We start from the raw sequence: 20134 nt of genomic DNA, 5'->3' as shown, positions 1-20134 counted from the left end.
ATTACATAGAGTACCTGTTGGTCAATCGGCAATGTGTAAAATAAATAGATTTTGGTCTGTATTTATCTTTGATTATATATAATATGGATTGAGCTAACTGAATATATCTACTAACAAAAATGTTGCTCAAGGTGAATAGACGCAGATGGAAAGCGATAATGTGAAAGTGTAACAAAGATAGATATATTATATGTCAGTACGCTTCTATATCTATCTCACTTCTATCAGTACACCCATTATATGGCACTACGCTTCTATGTCTATCTCGGTTCGATCACCTTGCGCAAGCTATCTCTCTCGTTGGCTCAATCCATATTATACAGGATGTCTCAGCGAGACCGGTCATTAGACGTTTCTGGGGTTCTGGCGAAAATAAAAATTTGAGAATTCAGACTCAAGTATTATCAATTACGATCTATTCGTCTAAAATATATTCAGATTTCTTGCACTTCCGGTTATACCGGAAGTCGCCACCAACTTTATTTTTTTAAATGGAACACCAATTGTATATTTTTACATATTTGGATTTGTCTGTTTTCAAGGTTTATAAATAACTTTACTTTTTGCAATTTGATTCGGTCGTTCTCGAGTTATTCGAATTTTCTAGAAAAATCTGCTGTAGCAGACATTTGTTCAAAAAATCAGAAAACACTCGATTTTTGGGATATAAATTTAGGATTGAGAACATGCTTAAGCAACATGATGGAGTATGTTTTGGTGCCGAGAACTGCTGTCTAGATCGTTTGGTCACTTTACTAGTTTACTAGTAAAGTGACCAAACTAGTAAGAGTTTACTAGTTTACTAGAAGCACCATAACTTCATTTTCTTAAATGGCACCCCCCATATTTTATTTCTTAGTCGTCTTCGGTGTCTCATTCTACATCTTTTATATCCCATATGTCCCATACCTAATATTAATAGTTTGGGAGATAATTAGGGTTTTTTGAAAAATGCACACATATTATATGGATATTTAGCCTAGTGTGCCATGAAAAACAAGCCTTCTCAATGAGTTCTTGTCAAAGACTCACTTGTTTACGTCACTTGATGCATGTGAGCTAATAATTATCTGTTTTGTCCCTTAATTAATATTACTGAAACGAGTTAAAATCGATAACAATAACGAAAATAATATCTACAAAGTTCGTAGTATGATTCCCAGATCTTCTTTGGCAGCTCGAATTGAGGTGTAGGGACTGGGCTCGAAATAAGCCAAGGTATTCACCTTTTCCGTTGCATTATCTACTACATTTTTTGGTCAGTTTAACACGTGATTAACTCGTCCAAAATGCAAAAAATTTGCTTCTATTCTTCTAAATTTACCTTTTATCATCGGAGATAAATGTGGATAATTTTCATTAAACATTCTGCAAGTTCTACTAAGAACTTTGTCGCACTTATCGTGCACAAAAAATAAATTATGGATTTCTTCATTTGTATAAACTTTATTTACGTTATTAATATCCATTTTAACTAGTTTTAGACTCAAAAGCATCAAACAACGTAAATCAGACTTTGACGTTTATCAATAAGTCATTAAACATTTGTTTTCCATGGCACACTAGGTTAATATCGATATGATATGTGAGCATTTTTCAAAAAACCCTAATTATTTCTCAAACTATTAATGTTAGGCATAGGACATATGGAATATAAAAGATATAAAATGAGACGCCGAAGACGACTAAGTAATAAAATATGGGGGGTGCCATTTAAAAAAATGAAGTTATGGTGCTTCCAAACTTCGAAAAGTTAACGTGTCATAGTAAAGTGACCAAACGATCTAGACAGCCATTCTCGGCACCAAAACATACTCCATCATGTTGTTTAAGCATGTTCTGAATCCTAAATTGATATCTAAAAAATTGAGTGTTTTATGATTTTTTGAACAAATGTCCGCTGGAGCAGATTTTTCTAGAAAAAATCGAATAACTCGAGAACGGCAGAATCAAATTGCAGAAAGTAAAGTTATTTATAAACCTTCAAAACAGACAAATCCAAATATGTAAAAATATACAGGGTGTTCCATTTAAAAAAATAAAGTAGGTGGCGACTTCCGGTATAACCGGAAGTGCTAGAAATCTGAAAATATTTTAGATGAAGAGAACGTAATTGATAATACTTAAGTCTGCATTCTCAAATTTTTTGTTTAGCCAGAACCCCAGAAACGTCTAATGACCGGTCTCGCTGAGACACCCTGTATATAATCAAAGGTATTTATCAATTTTTAGTCATAATAAACTTTTTTACAATCTATAAGTTATTGTACAAAAAAAAGCACCCAATACCTTTCTGTAACCATAGTAAAATCACAATTAAATTACATTAAACTTAAAATTTTTCTGGGTTAACTAACATAACGTCTTTTGCTTATAAGTAATCAAGTAATAGTAGATCTACTGGCCTCTCAGAATTGAGTAAGTAAAAAAATATATTTATTTATTCTTACATGAGGAACTATTGTGACATTTTGAAGTGCATAAAATCTTACTTTTAACACATGAACACTTTTTAGTATCACAGTGTTTTTTGCAAGTACATTTAATAAATCCCTGACCTGTCCCCGTATATTGCAGATTCGCAACTGTACGGAGCGTCGTTTCTAGCTTAGGGACATCTTCTTTTTTAAGTAGTTCTTGACGACAAACTGTAAAGTGCTGCCTTGAATATAAATTCTTTACAACACCTTGCGTTGTTCCTATTTTATAAAATTCGTCATCCGTTTTTTGTCCATGACCTCTGTCGACTTTCGGAACAGGGATTCTTACAGTGGTACCCAATGATACAGGGGGAATTTTTTTTCAGAAATGTTAAACATTTTCTGAGCTTTCTGAACTGATGCAGTTCTCTACAGCTAAAGCGTTTTTAAGCATAATGGGCAAACAACTTTAGAACCATAGCCTTCTGCCATATCTTTCTCCGGAGCAGGATAAATAGCATGAATGGGTCTATTGCATGTTCTACACGAATGAGCACCCGTTGTCTCCTCAGTACAAACACAGCACAAGAGTGGGGAATCCAATGATTGCTCACGTTCTGATACGAAATTTAGAACATCTAAGGGTTGTCTATGTACCTCAGAAGGAAGACCTTCAACATTCGCAGGTTCATTAAGAATCTCGGCAGTTCGGATAGTCATGTGTCAGAACTTTGTTGATGTAGAGCTTCGAGATTGACCTCTATATTAAAGATTCTGAAGGAATGGGAATACTTGGTGATGACTTAATCACATTTTCTAGATCCTCTTCACTCTCCAGGTTATGAGTATGATCAAGAGGTAAAGATATACCAAAGATATTCGATTTTCTCGCCTTTTACACACATTGCCGGCTCCGCATTCGGTATTTTATAGAATACCTAGGCAAAGTATAAAATTAATAATATTTAATGTATAAGTTGCCTAGGTATTGTATAGAATACCGGATTATACAGATTGCCGGTAACAAATACATTAAAATCATGTTTTGTATACCGAGAATTTCTTATAATTCGCAATATATGAATGCAGTAACCATAGTTATAAAACTAGTAGGCACTTGTACTGTCCCACATAAAATGCACGCATTGGGTAGTTTTGCAAAGGAAAAGTTTTGCTTGGAAAAAGGTGACGTCTTTATGATAACTCTGAGTTTTCGGCCGTCTTCAGACGCACGGCTTAACCCGAATGTTTCTAGTTCTAGGTCTAGTGTTAGTTCTAATTTTAATTGTTGTTCAGCACCTGATTATTGTACATTTTTATTGAACTAAAAGTAAAACTAACACTATACCTAGAACCGCACGTCGCAGGTTTAACTAGCACTGTTACTATGTAGAACTAACACTATAACTAGAACTAGAATCATTTGGGTTTAGCCGTCTTTAGAGACGTGCGGCTAAACCCGAATGATTCTAGTTGTTGGTCTAGTGTTAGTTCTACTTTTAGTTCTCTAGATCTAAATAGAAACGTGGAATTATTAAAATTATGCCACGGCAGAATAGAAACTATCGCTTACATGGGTGACAGAGCGATAGAAATAGTAGAAAACAATTTCAAAAAAATTTCTGGGTATGCATCTAGTCAGCGAAATGACGTGGGAAATGCACTTGAAGCATCTGAGGACTAGGCTGACTTCTGCTATCTTCACAATACGAAGACTAAAACAAGTAGCCACTCACCAGGCAGCCAGGTTGTTATACTTTGCATCTTTTCACTCGGTGGCGTCGTATGGTGTTCTTTTCTGGGGTAGGGCATCTGATTTCTTAAGGATCTTCCGACTACAAAAGAGGGCATTACAGGTGCTGTACTTTAAATATGAGAATATATTTACCTTACTAAACATATATATACTTACGGCATTGCTGCATGTTCATGATAACAGAGACAGTTTTCCTTCCAATGGTGGTACCCATAGCTATCTGACAAGATCACGACACCAATACCAGGTACCATACCACAGAATTGCATCAACGCAAAAGTATGTGGATTACTGGGGTCCAAAACTCTACAACGAACTACCACCGCAGTTGAGTCTTTTAGTTGTAATGAGTATGTAGTATTTGGAATATTCTCCAATGTTTCTTCGAACAATTTTTTGAACTTTTGTAGTAATTTCTCTAGCTCATCTTTGTAATTTATTCCTTCGTCCATGTTGATTTTATTTGTTTGGCTCCAATCTATTCTTATTTTGCTTAACCAGTCACGACCTAAGATTGTATCAACATCTTATTTCAAGATATAAAGTGTTCCTCTTGTAATTTGGTCTCGGTAATTTATTTGTACTTCACACTTGCCTAAAGGTTTTATAATCTCTCCTGTATAAGTTTTAAGTCGAAGCTATCTAGCTCCATATGGCATAGTTTATCTTCAAGTTTTAATTGTACTATATATTTCTTAGAGTGATTTGAATTTGCAATTTTAGCAAGTGATCAGTTTTCGTATCGTGGCTTGGTCTTTTTACTATTTTAGACCGCGACATTTGCTCTTCGCTTCTTTCATTGCTACAGTTTGTTCATCTATCTGTGACGTTTCTTCGGCTGCCACTATTATAGAATTCTTGTAGGCGTCCCAAGTCTCTTCCATGCCTCTTCTTTTTAAGCATTCAATATTTTCTCTTTTTCTCCTTCCTTATTTTAGAACTCTTGAAGCATTCGAGGGTCTTTCCTTAGGAGTTTTATATTGAATGTGGATCTCCTAAATGCGATCTGTTGTTTTAATAAGGCTGATATTGAAATATCACAAGTTGATGATGTAAATGTTTATTTTTAAGGATTTAATATCTTTTGTACCCAGCTCTATATTATACATATTATACAATTTATAATTTAAAAAAATTGTGCGGCACCTCTTGACTGAAAGTTGTAGCTCCACCATTTCCTTCAACATTTTTGTATTAACAACAGGGACTTCCCTCGCCTATCTAAATTGCAACACGTACTTTCCCCTTTTATTTGTAATGCATTACTTATTGTTAGTGTGCCTTTAGTCGAGTAATCTCACCAGTTATAATCGCATTGTTTGAACTTTCGTCTCGATTTTTTTAAGACAAAAATGTTGTAAGTCACAAATCTTAACATCTTTTTTTTTTTTTTAGTTTCCATTTAATCATTCTCCTTATTTTTGTAGATCTTTTCAAGACGTTGTAATGAGTTATATTCCAGAACAATTCGATTCGACAATGAATACGCGTTTAATACAACTATCCAAAACCGATTCTGTTTACGAAAGCATAGTTTGGAAACATCTTAGTGTACATCAAAAACGAACCGTAACGAGAATCGAAAAAGTATGCTGTCCATCACTTTACGGGTGGTATTTAATGAAAAAAGCCGAATATGAAAGTCGTGGTTTTAGACATTGCGAGAAAAGGTTGCTGCATGTGACCGGAGCTAGTAACGTTAAGTCGATTTTGCGTTCGAATTTGAATTGGAGGCGAGTGACTCGTTATAAATTTGGAAGAGGTGTTAGTTTTTCTGATGATGCAGACTACGCGGATACCTATGCAGCTAGGGCGATTGGTTCACAGCGTGCAATGATTATAGCTGATGTTTTGGTGGGGAATACTGCAAAAGGGGGATCTTACACCGATTTTCTACCTGAAGGTATTGATACTGCCACTGGAAATCGTCACGTATACGTCAAATTTCATGATGATGAATTTATACCAAAATACATTGTTTATTACACTCACCGATTTAATTATTAATTTTCATTTAGCTTTCTTTTGCCATTGTTTCTTAATTTTAAAGTAGTATTAATCGAAAGTTTATTAATTAGTTTAGGTTTTTGTTCTGTACTGTTTATTTTGTTTCAATCAAAGATTTCAATAAAACTTATGCGAAGTTCTCAATATTTCTTGACCCGAATTAGATTACTATTTAAATGTATGGTATTTTGACTAACCCTTTGTGTCCTGATGGGACTTTAAAGTACCGGTAGTTTTAAACACTCATTTTAAATCGTTTTAAAAAGAAAACATTGAGCTTTAATTTCAAATAAATCTCATTCCTTAATTTCAATAAATACGGCTTCCAGAAATTTTTAAATTAGAATCTTTTTTGACACTTTTAGGTTATACGAAAATATAAGTTTTATTTCAACATTTTTTTTCTCAATATTTTTCCAATCCAACCCGACGATTATTATATATCATTCTAAAGAGAAAGCTTTGAGCTTTAATTTAAAATAAGTTTCATTCCTTAGTTTCAATAAATACGGTTTCCAGGAGTTTTTAAATTAGCATCTATTTTGACACTTTTAGGTTATACGAAAATGTAAGTTTTGTTTCAACATTTTTTTTCTCAATATTTTTCCAATCCAACCCAACAATTATTATACATCATTTTAAAAAGAAAGCTTTGAGCTTTAATTTAGAATAAGTCTCATTCTTTAATTTCAATAAATACGGCTTCCAGGAATTTTTAATTTATCGTCTCTTTTGACACTTTTAGGTTATACGAAAATGTAAGTTTTGTTTCAACATTTTCTTTCTCAATATTTTTCCAATCTAACCCAACAATTATTATATATCATTCTAAAGAGAAAGCTTTGAGCTTTAATTTAAAATAAGTTTCATTCCTTAGTTTCAATAAATACGGCTTCCAGGAATTTTTAATTTATCGTCTCTTTTGACACTTTTAGGTTATACGAAAATGTAAGTTTTGTTTCAACATTTTTTTTCTCAATATTTTTCCAATCTAACCCAACAATTATTATATATCATTCTAAAGAGAAAGCTTTGAGCTTTAATTTAAAATAAGTTTCATTCCTTAATTTCAATAAATACGGCTTCCAGAAATTTTTAAATTAGAATCTTTTTTGACACTTTTAGGTTATACGAAAATATAAGTTTTATTTCAATATTTTTTTCTCACTATTTTTCCAATCCTACCCAACAATTATTATACATCATTTTAAAAAGAAATCTTTCAGTTTTAATTTAAAATAAGTCTCATTCCTTAATTTCAATAAATACGGCTTCCAGGAATTTTTAATTTATCGTCTCTTTTGACACTTTTAGGTTATACGAAAATGTAAGTTTCAACATTTTTTTTCTCAATATTTTTCCAATCCAACCCAACAATTATTATATATCATTCTAAAGAGAAAGCTTTGAGCTTTAATTTAAAATAAGTTTCATTCCTTAGTTTCAATAAATACGGCTTCCAGGAGTTTTTAAATTAGCATCTATTTTGACACTTTTAGGTTATACGAAAATGTAAGTTTTGTTTCAACATTTTTTTTCTCAAAATTTTTCTAATTCAACCCGACGATTATTATATATCATTCTAAAGAGAAATCTTTCAGCTTTAATTTAAAATGAGTCTCATTCCTTAATTTCAATAAATACGGCTTCCAGGAATTTTTAATTTATCGTCTCTTTTGACACTTTTAGGTTATACGAAAATGTAAGTTTTGTTTCAACATTTTTTTTTTCAATATTTTTCCAATCCAACCCGACGATTATTATATATCATTCTAAAGAGAAAGCTTTGAGCTTTAATTTAAAATAAGTTTCATTCCTTAGTTTCAATAAATACGGCTTCCAGGAGTTTTTAAATTAGCATCTATTTTGACACTTTTAGGTTATACGAAAATGTAAGTATTGTTTTAAATTTTTTTTTCTCAATATTTTTCCAATCCAACCCGACGATTATTATATATCATTCTAAAGAGAAAGCTTTAAGCTTTAATTTAAAATAAGTTTCATTCCTTAATTTCAATAAATACGGCTTCCAGGAATTTTTAAATTAGCATCAATTTTGATACTTTTAGGTTATACGAAAATGTAAGTTTTGTTTCAACTTTTTTTTCTCAATATTTTTCTAATCCAACCCAACAATTATTATATATCATTCTAAAGAGAAAGCTTTGAGCTTTAATTTAAAATAAGTTTCATTCCTTAGTTTCAATAAATACGGTTTCCAGGAGTTTTTAAATTAGCATCTATTTTGACACTTTTAGGTTATACGAAAATGTAAGTTTTGTTTCAACATTTTTTTTCTCAATATTTTTCCAATCCAACCCAACAATTATTATATATCATTCTAAAGAGAAAGCTTTGAGCTTTAATTTAAAATAAGTTTCATTCCTTAGTTTCAATAAATACGGCTTCCAGGAGTTTTTAAATTAGCATCTATTTTGACACTTTTAGATTATACGAAAATGTAAGTTTTGTTTCAACATTTTTTTTCTCAATATTTTTCCAATCCAACCCAACAATTATTATATATCATTCTAAAGAGAAAGCTTTGAGCTTTAATTTAAAATAAGTCTCATTCCTTAATTTCAATAAATACGGCTTCCAGGAATTTTTAAATTAGCATCTATTTTGACACTTTTAGGTTATACGAAAATGTAAGTTTTGTTTCAACATTTTTTTTCGCGATATTTTTCCAATCTAACCCAACAATTATTATATATCATTCTAAAGAGAAAGCTTTGAGCTTTAATTTAAAATAAGTTTTATTCCTTAGTTTCAATAAATACGGCTTCCAGGAATTTTTAATTTATCGTCTCTTTTGACACTTTTAGGTTATACGAAAATATAAGTTTTATTTCAATATTTTTTTCTCACTATTTTTCCAATCCTACCCAACAATTATTATACATCATTTTAAAAAGAAATCTTTCAGCTTTAATTTAAAATAAGTCCCATTCCTTAATTTCAATAAATACGGCTTCCAGAAATTTTTAAATTAGAATCTTTTTTGACACTTTTAGGTTATACGAAAATATAAGTTTTATTTCAATATTTTTTTCTCACTATTTTTCCAATCCTACCCAACAATTATTATACATCACTTTAAAAAGAAATCTTTCAGTTTTAATTTAAAATAAGTCTCATTCCTTAATTTCAATAAATACGGCTTCCAGAAATTTTTAATTTATCGTCTCTTTTGACACTTTTAGGTTATACGAAAATGTAAGTTTTGTTTCAACATTTTTTTTCTCAATATTTTTCCAATCTAACCCAACAATTATTATATATCATTCTAAAGAGAAAGCTTTGAGCTTTAATTTAAAATAAGTTTTATTCCTTAGTTTCAATAAATACGGCTTCCAGGAATTTTTAATTTATCGTCTCTTTTGACACTTTTAGGTTATACGAAAATATAAGTTTTATTTCAATATTTTTTTCTCACTATTTTTCCAATCCTACCCAACAATTATTATACATCATTTTAAAAAGAAATCTTTCAGCTTTAATTTAAAATAAGTCCCATTCCTTAATTTCAATAAATACGGCTTCCAGAAATTTTTAAATTAGAATCTTTTTTGACACTTTTAGGTTATACGAAAATATAAGTTTTATTTCAATATTTTTTTCTCACTATTTTTCCAATCCTACCCAACAATTATTATACATCACTTTAAAAAGAAATCTTTCAGTTTTAATTTAAAATAAGTCTCATTCCTTAATTTCAATAAATACGGCTTCCAGAAATTTTTAATTTATCGTCTCTTTTGACACTTTTAGGTTATACGAAAATGTAAGTTTTGTTTCAACATTTTTTTTCTCAATATTTTTCCAATCTAACCCAACAATTATTATATATCATTCTAAAGAGAAAGTTTTGAGCTTTAATTTAAAATAAGTTTCATTCCTTAGTTTCAATAAATACGGCTTCCAGGAGTTTTTAAATTAGTATCTATTTTGACACTTTTAGGTTATACGAAAATGTAAGTTTTGTTTTAAATTTTTTTTTCTCAATATTTTTCCAATCCAACCCGACGATTATTATATATCATTCTAAAGAGAAAGCTTTGAGCTTTAATTTAAAATAAGTTTCATTCCTTAATTTCAATAAATACGGCTTCCAGGAATTTTTAAATTAGCATCTTTTTTGACATTTTTAGGTTATACGAAAATGTAAGTTTAATTTCAACATTTTTTTCTCCACATTTTCGTGATCCAACATAACCATTATTATGCATAATTTTAAAGGGAAAACATTAAGCTTTAATTTAGAATGAGTCTCATTACTTAATTTTAATAAATACGGTTTCCAGGAATTTTTAAATTAGCATGTTTTTTGACACTTGTGTTATTTTCTAACGTAATAAAAAATGTATTATTTTTATATTAGCAATAGAAGTTTTTGTATCAAGTACCATTATTCCCCTGGAATGGGGGGATTGCATATTTTACTAAAACTGATTCCAAAGACCTTTAATGAGGACTTCTTTGGACACAAAGGGTTAACAATATTCTTAAGAATAAAGTTTGTTACAACTTTTTTTCTAAAATATTCATACTATAATTTTAAAATACTGTTTTTTATAACTAAAAATATTTTCACTGTTAATTCAGAGATGGCATTTTGTTCTAAACAAAAACTTGTTACTGGTTACAACACGTTTTCTCGCCATACTTTCATAAAATTTTATCAAACTTATTCAACAATAATTAATAATGGCCATAGTTGTAGCGTGGGTTCAAAATTGGGTGGTTTTAGCCATCTCTTTATCAGCTTTATTAGCAGTAATGGGTTTTTTAGCATTTTGCATTTGGTAAGATCATCAAAATCAATTTTTTATCCTTCTTTTAATTTTTAATTCTTGCAGTTTAGGTTATAATAAAAAACGATTTCAAAACATTTACATTTTGAACAAAACCTTATCGGTTTTTAGTATAACACGTTCAAAAAATGGTTATATGCAACCGAAAAATGATACTCATCGCGTTGAAGACGTTCGAAGAATTTCAAGAGCGCTTGAACCAGAAGAGTAAGTTAAACGATAAGTAGATTATTGTGTGTTTTGGTTAATATTAATTGATTTAGGGTTGATACACGTAGCTTTGATCAACTTCAATTGGTGATTGAAGATGCGAATGTTGATACTGTTTCTTGTATAAGCGAACAATCTTTACCATCGTTTTTATCAGCACAAAATTAATTAAGAAAGTCGTAATTAAATATTGATGGTGTTTTTAATTTGTTTTTTTTAAGTAAAGTATATTTTATAATTAATTTCTTTCTTTTATTTTTATCTTTACAAGTTATACAATTTAATACCATAATATATGTGGTCTCCCTAATATATATTTCCCATCACAATTGTCTTCTGTACCATTAAGCGAAAATCCATGCAGTTCTTTAGTTTGTTAGTTTTTGTATTAATTTGTTTTTAGCATCATCACTTAAAATTCTTTTTAAACAATCCTTTAATATTAAACTTTAGCGAATTTTTAAGTTTCAAGATCTTTTTTATTGAGAAATTGAAAACTAAACACATGGTGTAATAATAATCATAACATTTATTATTTATAATTATTATAAAAAATAATTTTTAATAAAAAACACATAAAAATATCTCTTCTTTTCGTTAAATAAATATAAACTCCCATTTCATTAAACCAAACTCACTAATTATTTATTATTTATAAATTTTGTAAATGGTGAAAACGACTGTGAAGATCTTCTGTTTAAACGAGATACGGCATCAACATAAGTATCTTCAACCTCCAATTGTAATGAATAAACGGTACGTGAATCAACCCTGAATTAAAACTATAATAATTATAAATCAAATGTATTTATTGACTTACTCATATGATTCAAGAGCTAGATCATCTCCATTATCGATGTTTGCGAGTTGGATGAAATCTGTATCCGGATTAGTTGTATCAAAATTCGACAAAGTGTTATTGCTTAATAAATTGATTGCTGAAACTGCTAAATTTTGCACCCAAGTCACGATTACAGCCATAATAAAATCGATATTGAACTTTATAAAGTCATCTGAAAACTTGAGAAAACGTGGTGGAATGAGAACAAGTTTTGGGAATTAAAAAACTCCCAAAAATATTTCCATCTATAAACCAAAAGCGAAAACTTTTGAATTAGGATTCTATAAACATTTAAATATAAATATTGCTTTATTTAGGAATTTTTTTAGGAATTAGTATCTCATTTAGGTGTTGGACACTGTAGATAATAATCAAATTCAACCCTAATAGAATTTTCATTGAATACAACTTAATTTATATCAGGTTTGTTATTAGCAACCTCATTGTAACAATACCAATACGATATATAAAATGTCTTGTTGCAGTTTCGTCTAGTTTGCTTCTCTTCGCTTGTAATTCATCATTACATTCATTACTAACAAAACTGTCGCTGTTATCACTTTCGATTATTAATTAAAGTATCCTCTTTTTAATGCAACAAGCCGTTTTGAAAAATCACTTTCAGTTCTTGAGAAATAAATTTTTGAAATGATCGACCATTTTTAGAATTTTGCAATTTTCGCCAATTAAGTTTTAAAAATTCGTATAAAATCGATTTCTTGCGATATAAGTATGAAAATTTCCTAAAATGGCAATAAAAGTGTCCTCTTTGCAATGAACCAACCCGTTTTGAAAAATAACTTTTAGTTTTTGAGAAAACAATATTTGAAGTTTTGATAAAATTTTCGATGTTGCAATTTTCATCGATAACTTGCAAAATTCGCTATAAAATTAATTTCCTGAAGGATCCTTGTGGAAATATCACCAATTATTAATTAAAGTATCCTCTTTTTAATGCAAAAAGCCGTTTCGAAAAATCACTTTCAGTTCATGAGAAATAAATTTTTGAAATAAACGACAATTTTTTCGAATTTTGCAATTTTCTCCGATTAAGTTTTAAAAATTCGTATAAAATCGATTTCTTGGGATATAAGTATGAAAATTTCCTAAAATGGCAATAAAAGTGTCCTCTTTGCAATGAACCAACCCGTTTTGAAAAATAACTTTTAGTTTTTGAGAAAACAATATTTGAAGTTTTGATAAAATTTTCGATGTTGCAATTTTCATAGATATCTTGCAAAATTCGCTATAAAATTTATTTCTTGAAGGATCCGTGTGGAAATATCACCAATTATTAATTAAAGTATCCTCTTTTTAATGCAAAAAGCCGTTTTCAAAAATCACTTTTAGTTCTTGAGAAATAAATTTTTGAAATGAACGACAATTTTTTTCGAATTTTGCAAATTTCGCCGATTAAGTTTTAAAAATTCGTATAAAATCCATTTCTTGGAATATGAGTATGAAAATTTTCCAAAGTGTTAATAAAAGTGTCCTCTTTCCAATGAACCAACCCGTTGTGAAAAATAACTTTTAGTTTTTAAAAAAACAATATTTGAAGTTTTGATAAAATTTTCGATGTTGCAATTTTCATCGATAACTTGCAAAATTCGCTATAAAATTAATTTCTTGAAGGATTCTTGTCGAAATATCGCCAATTATTAATTAAAGTATCCTCTTTTTAATGTAAAAAAGCCGTTTTGAGAAATCGCTTTTAGTTTTTGAGAAATAAATTTTTGAAATGAACGACAATTTTTTCGAATTTTGCAATTTTCGCCAATTATGTTTTAAAAATTCGTATAAAATCCATTTATTGGAATATGAGTATGAAAATTTTCCAAAATGTTAATAAAAGTGTGCTCTTTCCAATGAACCAACACGTTTTGAAAAATAACTTTTAGTTTTTGAGAAAACTATATTTGAAATCCAGTTCTTGGAGTATGAGTATGACAAAAAGTAGAAACGATGGAAAAGTCTGTTATGAACAAAAAATGTTTCTTATTAATCCAAAAACTTAATTGATAATGCATTTTATCCCACAGAGGGTTATTTCAAACTTGGGAGCTTTAGAGTATCATAATAAGCAAATTTGACGTTTTCAACAACAAAATTAGTTATAATTCGAAAAGTAGAAACGATGGAAAAGTCTGTTATGGGCAAAAAATGTTTCTTATTAATTCAAAAAACTTAATTGTTAATGCATTTTATCCCATCGTGGGTTATTTCAATCTTGGAAGCTTTACAGTTTCAAAATAACCAAATTTGATGTTTTCAACAACAAAATTAGTTATAATTCGAAAAGTAGAAACGATGGAAAAATCTGTTATGGGCAAAAAATGTTTCTTATTAATTCAAAAAACTTAATTGATAATGCATTTTATCCCACCGTGGGTTATTTCAAACTTGGAAGCTTTAAAGTATCATAATAAGCAAATTTGACGTTTTCAACAACAAAATTAGTTATAATTCGAAAAGTAGAAACGATGGAAGAGTCTGTTATGGGCAAAAAATGTTTCTTATTAATTCAAAAAACTTAATTGATAATGCATTTTATCCCACAGAGGGTTATTTCAATCTTGGAAGCTTTAGAGTAGCAAAATAAGCAAATTTGACGTTTTCAACAACAAAATTAGTTATAATTCGAAAAGTAGAAACGATGGAAGAGTCTGTTATGGGCAAAAAATGTTTCTTATTAATTCAAAAAACTTAATTGATAATGCATTTTATCCCACAGAGGGTTATTTCAATCTTGGAAGCTTTAGAGTAGCAAAATAAGCAAATTTGACGTTTTCAACAACAAAATTAGTTATAATTCGAAAAGTAGAAACGATGGAAAAGTCTGCTATGAGCAAAAAATTTTTCTTATTAATTCAAAAAACTTAATTGATAATGCATTTTATCCCACCGTGGGTTATTTCAAAGTTGGAAGCTTTAGAGTATTAAAATAACCAAATTTGACGTTTTCAACACTAAAATTAGTTATAACTCAAAAAGTAGAAACGATAGAAAGGTCTGTTGTAGACAAGAAATGTTTCTCATTAATCCAATAAACTTAATTGATAATGCATTTTATCCCACCGTGGGTTATTTCAAACTTGGAAACTTTACAGTATCAAAATAACCAAATTTGACGTTTTCAACAACAAAATTAGTTATAATTCGAAAAGTAGAAACGATGGAAAAGTCTGTTATGGGCAAAAAATGTTTCTTACTAATTCAAAAAACTTAATTGATAATGCATTTTATCCCACCGTGGGTTATTTCAAACTTGGAAGCTTTAGAGTATCAAAACAACCAAATTTGACGTTTCAACAACAAAATTAGTTATAATTCGAAAAGTAGAAACGATGGAAGAGTCTGTTATGGGCAAAAAATGTTTCTTATTAATTCAAAAAACGTAATTGATAATGCATTTTATCTCACAGAGGGTTATTTCAAACTTGGAAGCTTTAGAGTTTCAAAATAATCAAATTTGATGTTTTCAACAACAAAATGAGTTATAAATCGAAAAGTAGAAACGATGGAAAAGTCTGTTATGGGCAAAAAATGTTTCTTATTAATTCAAAAAACTTAATTGATAATGCATTTTATCCCACCGAAGGTTATTTCAATCTTGGAAGCTTTAGAGTATCAAAATAAGCAAATTTGACGTTTTCAACAACAAAATTAGTTATAACTCAAGAAGTAGAAACAATAGAAAGGTCTGTTGTGGACAAAAAATGTTTCTTATTGATCCAAAATACCTAACTGATAATGCATTTTATTTCAAAGTGAATTATTTCGAACTTGGAAACTTTAGAGTGTGAGAAAAATGTCCATTTAAGCATTCAAAAAAATTAAGGAGGGCTTAATAAGTCTCGATTATCCAGGAATAAACTCCAAGACAACTGAAGATGATATCCTTAATATCATAGCCCCAAAGATGTGGATAACATTTAAACATATAACATAAAATAATCTCATTGTTAGTGAAGAAGAGATTATTAAAAAATTATTACCTGATTTCATGAAATGTTATGGATTTTGTACCGAAGAAGAAATAACACCATTTATTAATGGTACTCCCGATTTTGAATCACAGGTTAATGAAAAAAAGTCGCAATTTCTTAAATAAAAATTATTTCTTTCAGATTGAAATCATTCAAAGATGTATCCGTTTTACAGTATTATGTGTACATGGGATATAAAGATATAAATCCGATATTAAGACAAATTGATGAAGCTTTCACGAATCTTAAAGAGGTAGAAAACACTGAAGATGATGCGAAATTGGATGAGGAATCCCTTCAACAAAAAAATGTGGCTTTATTGAAGGAGTTGGAAAAAAACAAACTGATTGATTTACCTTTAAAAAAAGTTAAAAACCCAGATCTGGATGAATTAAGAAAAAATCTGTATGAATTTAGAAATCAATAATCAGTTTGGTTTTTTCTAACTCTTCAAACTCCTTCAATAAAGGTGCATTTTCTTTTTGAAGGGATTCCTCATCCAATTTTGTATCATCATCAATGTTTTCTACCTCTTGAAGATTCGGGAAAGCTTCATCAATCTGTCTTAATATTGAATTTATATCTTTATGAGGAGGTGGCGAGGTTCGCGCCCTCCCACGTACACATAATACAGTAAAACGAGTAGATATTTGAATGATTTCAACCTGAAACAAAAAAAAAAATTTTATTTAAGAAATTGCGACTTTTCTTCATTAACCTGCGATTCAAAATCGAGAGTACCATCACTAAATGGTGTTATTTCTTCTTTAGTACAAAATCCATAACATTCCATGAAATCAGGTAGTAATTCTTTAATAATCTCTTCTTCACTTAGATTAATAAAAACTTCCGAATCTAGTATCATAAAGATCCATTTTAAAAATGTTATCCGATTCTTTGGGTCTATAATATTAAGGATATCATCTTCAGTTGGCATGGAATTTATTCCTGGATAATTGAGACTTATTAAGCCCTCCTTAATTTTATTGAATGCTGAAATGGACATGTTTCTCACACGTTTTCTTGTCCTTGTAACACCATGGCGACACCTTGTAAGAACTAAGGCTTAACCTCATTAACCTATTGACCTTGACGGATATGAATAAAGAAGTGACTCCATCTCTTCGTAGGTTTTGTAAGCTGTAATGTTTCGTTTTAACTTAACGTATTCTTTTAAAATTTATTATTTTTTTTTTAAATCAGTAGTAAATCATAATAGTGATAATTTATTATCTTTAATTTCTTTTTTAGAAACAGTAATATTTGTTATATAAATAAACCGAATGTAGTAGGACCACCATATAATAGAGGGCGCTACTCTTAATAAAAAATTTTACATAAAATGATATAGAAAAATATAAATAATTATAAAAAAATGATAAGTAATTATTTAAGGAAAACCTTAACGGATTGATTTTCAAAAATTTCCTTTTTCGGTTTATCTGTAATCGAAGCGCATTTAATTTGAAATTGATCCATTTTTTTTTGTAATTCATCCAGATTTGGTTCTTTAATTCCTTCTAACGCTAAATCAATCAGTTTGGTTTTTTCTAATTCTTCCAACTCCTTCAATAAAATCGCATTTTCTTTTTTAAGAGATTCTCCCAATTCCGTAAAATCTTCCGTAACATATTGAAGGTTTGGGAAAACTTGATCTATTTGTTTTAATATCGAATTTAAATCTTTATGCGGACGTGGTGTGGTACCCTGGTTCGAGGATTTACACAATATAAGAAAATTTAAAATTCTTTCAATGATTTTAAACTAAAATTAGAAAAATTAATTTTTATTTAACAAACTACGACTTTTTTTTTATTAACCTGTGATTCAAAATCGAGACTACCATCGATAAATTTTGTTGTTTCTTCATCTGGACAAAATCCATGGTTTTCAATTAATTCAGGTAATTCTTTAATAATATTTTCTTCGTCAAGATTAATAAAAACTTGAGAATCCAATTTGACAAAAACCCATTTTAAAAATGTTTTTCGATTCTCTGGGCCTATTATATTAAGGATATCTTTTTCAATTTTCATCGAATTTATCCCTGGATAATCGAGAGTTATTAAACTCTCCTTAATTTCTCCTAAATCACACATTTACTTTTTCTTAGTTTGACTTTGACAGATGTTTGTTTTCTCCATCTTTCGGTGGATTCTGTAAGCTTAATAATATTTAGCTTTCCTTAATATTTATTAATTTTTTTTGCAATCGATAATAAATCATCTAATATATTTTTCTTCTTAAAGCGCCATGCAGTAATTAATTATTGATAATTTTTGAAAACATATTTTTCTGAAATAAGTAATAAAGTAGTAACACCACAATTATAATAGAGGGCGCTAATTAATAATATTATTTAAAGTATATTATTATTGGACTTTAATATTATTATAAATAAAACATGAGGGATAAAAAGGACCGAGAGATGTTAAAGCACACGATTGGTTTAAATCAATAGATTGAGACGCAATTTTATACAAAAAAGCACCAATTTTGATCAGTACGAAGAAATTGAGTTGGGAGAATCGGAAATTGAAGAATTTGCTAAAGAATTTGCTGAAATTTTACTTAAAACACAAAGTCATTGTACAAAAAATAAATTTTTATTGGTTTCAGTTATTTTTCAAGAAGTTCTCTACTTACTACAACATGATCTTCAACCTCCTTTTTTATAGGATTATTTCGGACTTCAATCGCAGACAAATTTTCTTTGAAACTAGCAATAACTTTGACATCTTCTTGCAGTTCAACAAATTTTTTTATATCCTCTTTTAGACCGGGAGAAACCTTTGAGTTATACTTATAACTAATTTTAGTATTGAAAACGCCAAATTTGATTATTTTGATACTCTAAAGTTTCCAAGTTTGAAATATCGCCAATTATTAATTAAAGTATCCTTTTTTTAATGCAACAAGCTGTTTTGAAAAATTGCTTTTAGTTCTTGAGAAATAAATTTTTGAAATGATCGACAATTTTTTCGAATTTTGCAATTTTTGCCAATTAAGTTTTAAAAATTCGTATAAAATCCATTTCTTGGAATATGAGTACGAAAATTTCCCAAAGTGCCAATAAAAGTGTCCTCTTTCCAATGAACCAACCCGTTTTGAAAAATCATTTTTAGTTTTTGAGAAAACAATATTTGAAGTTTTGATAAAATTTTCGATGTTGCAATTTTTATCGATAATTTTCAAAATTCGCTATAAAATTAATTTCTTGAAGGATCCTTGTGGAAATATCATCAATTATTAATTAAAGTGTCCCCTTTTTAATGCAACAAGCCATTTTGAAAAATCACTTTCAATTCTTGAGAAATAAATTTTTGAAATGATTGACAATTTTTTCGAATTTTGCAATTTTCGAAGATTAAGTTTTAAAAATTCGTATAAAATCCATTTCTTGGAATATGAGTACGAAAATTTCCCAAAGTGTTAATAAAAGTGTCCTCTTTCCAATGAACCAACCCGTTTTGAAAAATAATTTTTAGTTTTTGAGAAAACAATATTTGAAATTTTGATAAAACTTTCGATGTTACAATTTTCATCGATAATTTTTAAAATTCGCTATAAAATTAATTTCTTGAAGGATCCTTGTGGAAATATCACCAATTATTAATTAAAGTGTCCCTTTTTTAAAGCAACAAACCATTTTGAAAAATCACTTTCAGTTCTTGAGAAATAAATTTTTGAAATGATCGACAATTTTCTCGAATTTTGCAGTTTTCGAAGATTAAGTTTTAAAAATTCGTATAAAATCCATTTCTTGGAATATGAGTACGAAAATTTCCCAAAGTGTTAATAAAAGTGTCCTCTTTCCAATAAACCAACCCGTTTTGAAAAATAATTTTTAGTTTTTGAGAAAACAATACTTGAAATTTTGATAAAACTTTCGATGTTGCAATTTTTATCGATAATTTTTAAAATTCGCTATAAAATTAATTTCTTGAAGGATCCTTGTGGAAATATCACCAATTATTAATTAAAATGTCCCCTTTTTAATGCAACAAGCCATTTTGAAAAATCACTTTCAATTCTTGAGAAATAAATTTTTGAAATGATCGACAATTTTTTCGAATTTTGCAATTTTCGAAGATTTA

The 20134-nt window shown here is 29.0% G+C and overlaps 3 protein-coding genes and 1 long non-coding RNA gene across 6 annotated transcripts; 1 reads left to right on the top strand and 3 right to left on the bottom strand.

Annotated features, from left to right (window-relative positions):
* Window positions 1–1903: 1903 nt before the first annotated feature.
* Window positions 1904–10036, bottom strand: LOC139429283 (uncharacterized). The gene is made up of 2 exons (XR_011639964.1): window positions 4333–10036; window positions 1904–4255 (listed from the first exon to the last, which is right to left on the bottom strand). It is a non-coding gene; the product is annotated as an uncharacterized lncRNA (long non-coding RNA).
* Window positions 10037–10836: 800 nt separating this feature from the next.
* On the top strand, window positions 10837–11756 carry LOC111421628 (uncharacterized). The gene is made up of 3 exons (XM_023054797.2): window positions 10837–10991; window positions 11046–11207; window positions 11264–11756. The coding sequence occupies exons 1-3, from the start codon at window positions 10894–10896 to the stop codon at window positions 11376–11378; spliced, it is 375 nt and encodes a 124-aa protein (XP_022910565.2). The 5' UTR covers window positions 10837–10893; the 3' UTR covers window positions 11379–11756.
* Window positions 11722–17046, bottom strand: LOC139429282 (uncharacterized). 3 transcript variants are annotated; one of them, XM_071194922.1, is made up of 4 exons: window positions 16756–17046; window positions 15792–16702; window positions 12031–12230; window positions 11722–11981 (listed from the first exon to the last, which is right to left on the bottom strand). In XM_071194922.1, exons 1-2 carry the CDS (start codon window positions 17041–17043, stop codon window positions 16451–16453), a joined length of 540 nt encoding a protein of 179 aa, XP_071051023.1. In that variant the 5' UTR covers window positions 17044–17046; the 3' UTR covers window positions 11722–11981; window positions 12031–12230; window positions 15792–16450. The 3 variants fall into 3 exon arrangements, with proteins under 3 accessions (XP_071051023.1, XP_071051024.1, XP_071051022.1); XM_071194923.1 differs by having other exon boundaries at window positions 11722–11992; window positions 12031–16702; XM_071194921.1 differs by having other exon boundaries at window positions 12031–16702.
* A 197-nt stretch (window positions 17047–17243) lies between these two features.
* LOC111421627 (uncharacterized) lies at window positions 17244–18164 on the bottom strand. Its single transcript, XM_023054795.2, has 2 exons — window positions 17858–18164; window positions 17244–17801 (listed from the first exon to the last, which is right to left on the bottom strand). The coding sequence occupies exons 1-2, from the start codon at window positions 18134–18136 to the stop codon at window positions 17424–17426; spliced, it is 657 nt and encodes a 218-aa protein (XP_022910563.2). The 5' UTR covers window positions 18137–18164; the 3' UTR covers window positions 17244–17423.
* Window positions 18165–20134: the final 1970 nt, after the last annotated feature.

The sequence above is a fragment of the Onthophagus taurus genome, chromosome 3, assembly GCF_036711975.1.
Source record: "Onthophagus taurus isolate NC chromosome 3, IU_Otau_3.0, whole genome shotgun sequence".
Taxonomy (NCBI): Eukaryota; Metazoa; Arthropoda; class Insecta; order Coleoptera; family Scarabaeidae; genus Onthophagus; species Onthophagus taurus.
The sequence above is the reverse complement of the archived record's forward strand: the minus strand, read 5'-3'. Positions and strand labels throughout refer to the sequence as shown.

What these genes read in the sequence shown, in the direction of transcription:
- LOC111421627 (XM_023054795.2), bottom strand. Translation starts at nt 18,136, where the DNA reads ATGTGTGATTTAGGAGAAATTAAGGAGAGTTTAATAACTCTCGATTAT. An exon ending in GTCTCGATTTTGAATCACAG is followed by an intron (nt 17,802 to 17,857) that starts GTTAATAAAAAA and finishes TTCTAATTTTAG; the next exon opens with TTTAAAATCATTGAAAGAAT.
- LOC139429282 (XM_071194923.1), bottom strand. Translation starts at nt 17,043, where the DNA reads ATGTCCATTTCAGCATTCAATAAAATTAAGGAGGGCTTAATAAGTCTC. An exon ending in CTCTCGATTTTGAATCGCAG is followed by an intron (nt 16,703 to 16,755) that starts GTTAATGAAGAA and finishes TTTTTGTTTCAG; the next exon opens with GTTGAAATCATTCAAATATC.
- LOC111421628 (XM_023054797.2), top strand. Translation starts at nt 10,894, where the DNA reads ATGGCCATAGTTGTAGCGTGGGTTCAAAATTGGGTGGTTTTAGCCATC. An exon ending in TTTTTAGCATTTTGCATTTG is followed by an intron (nt 10,992 to 11,045) that starts GTAAGATCATCA and finishes TAATTCTTGCAG; the next exon opens with TTTAGGTTATAATAAAAAAC. An exon ending in AGAGCGCTTGAACCAGAAGA is followed by an intron (nt 11,208 to 11,263) that starts GTAAGTTAAACG and finishes TAATTGATTTAG; the next exon opens with GGTTGATACACGTAGCTTTG.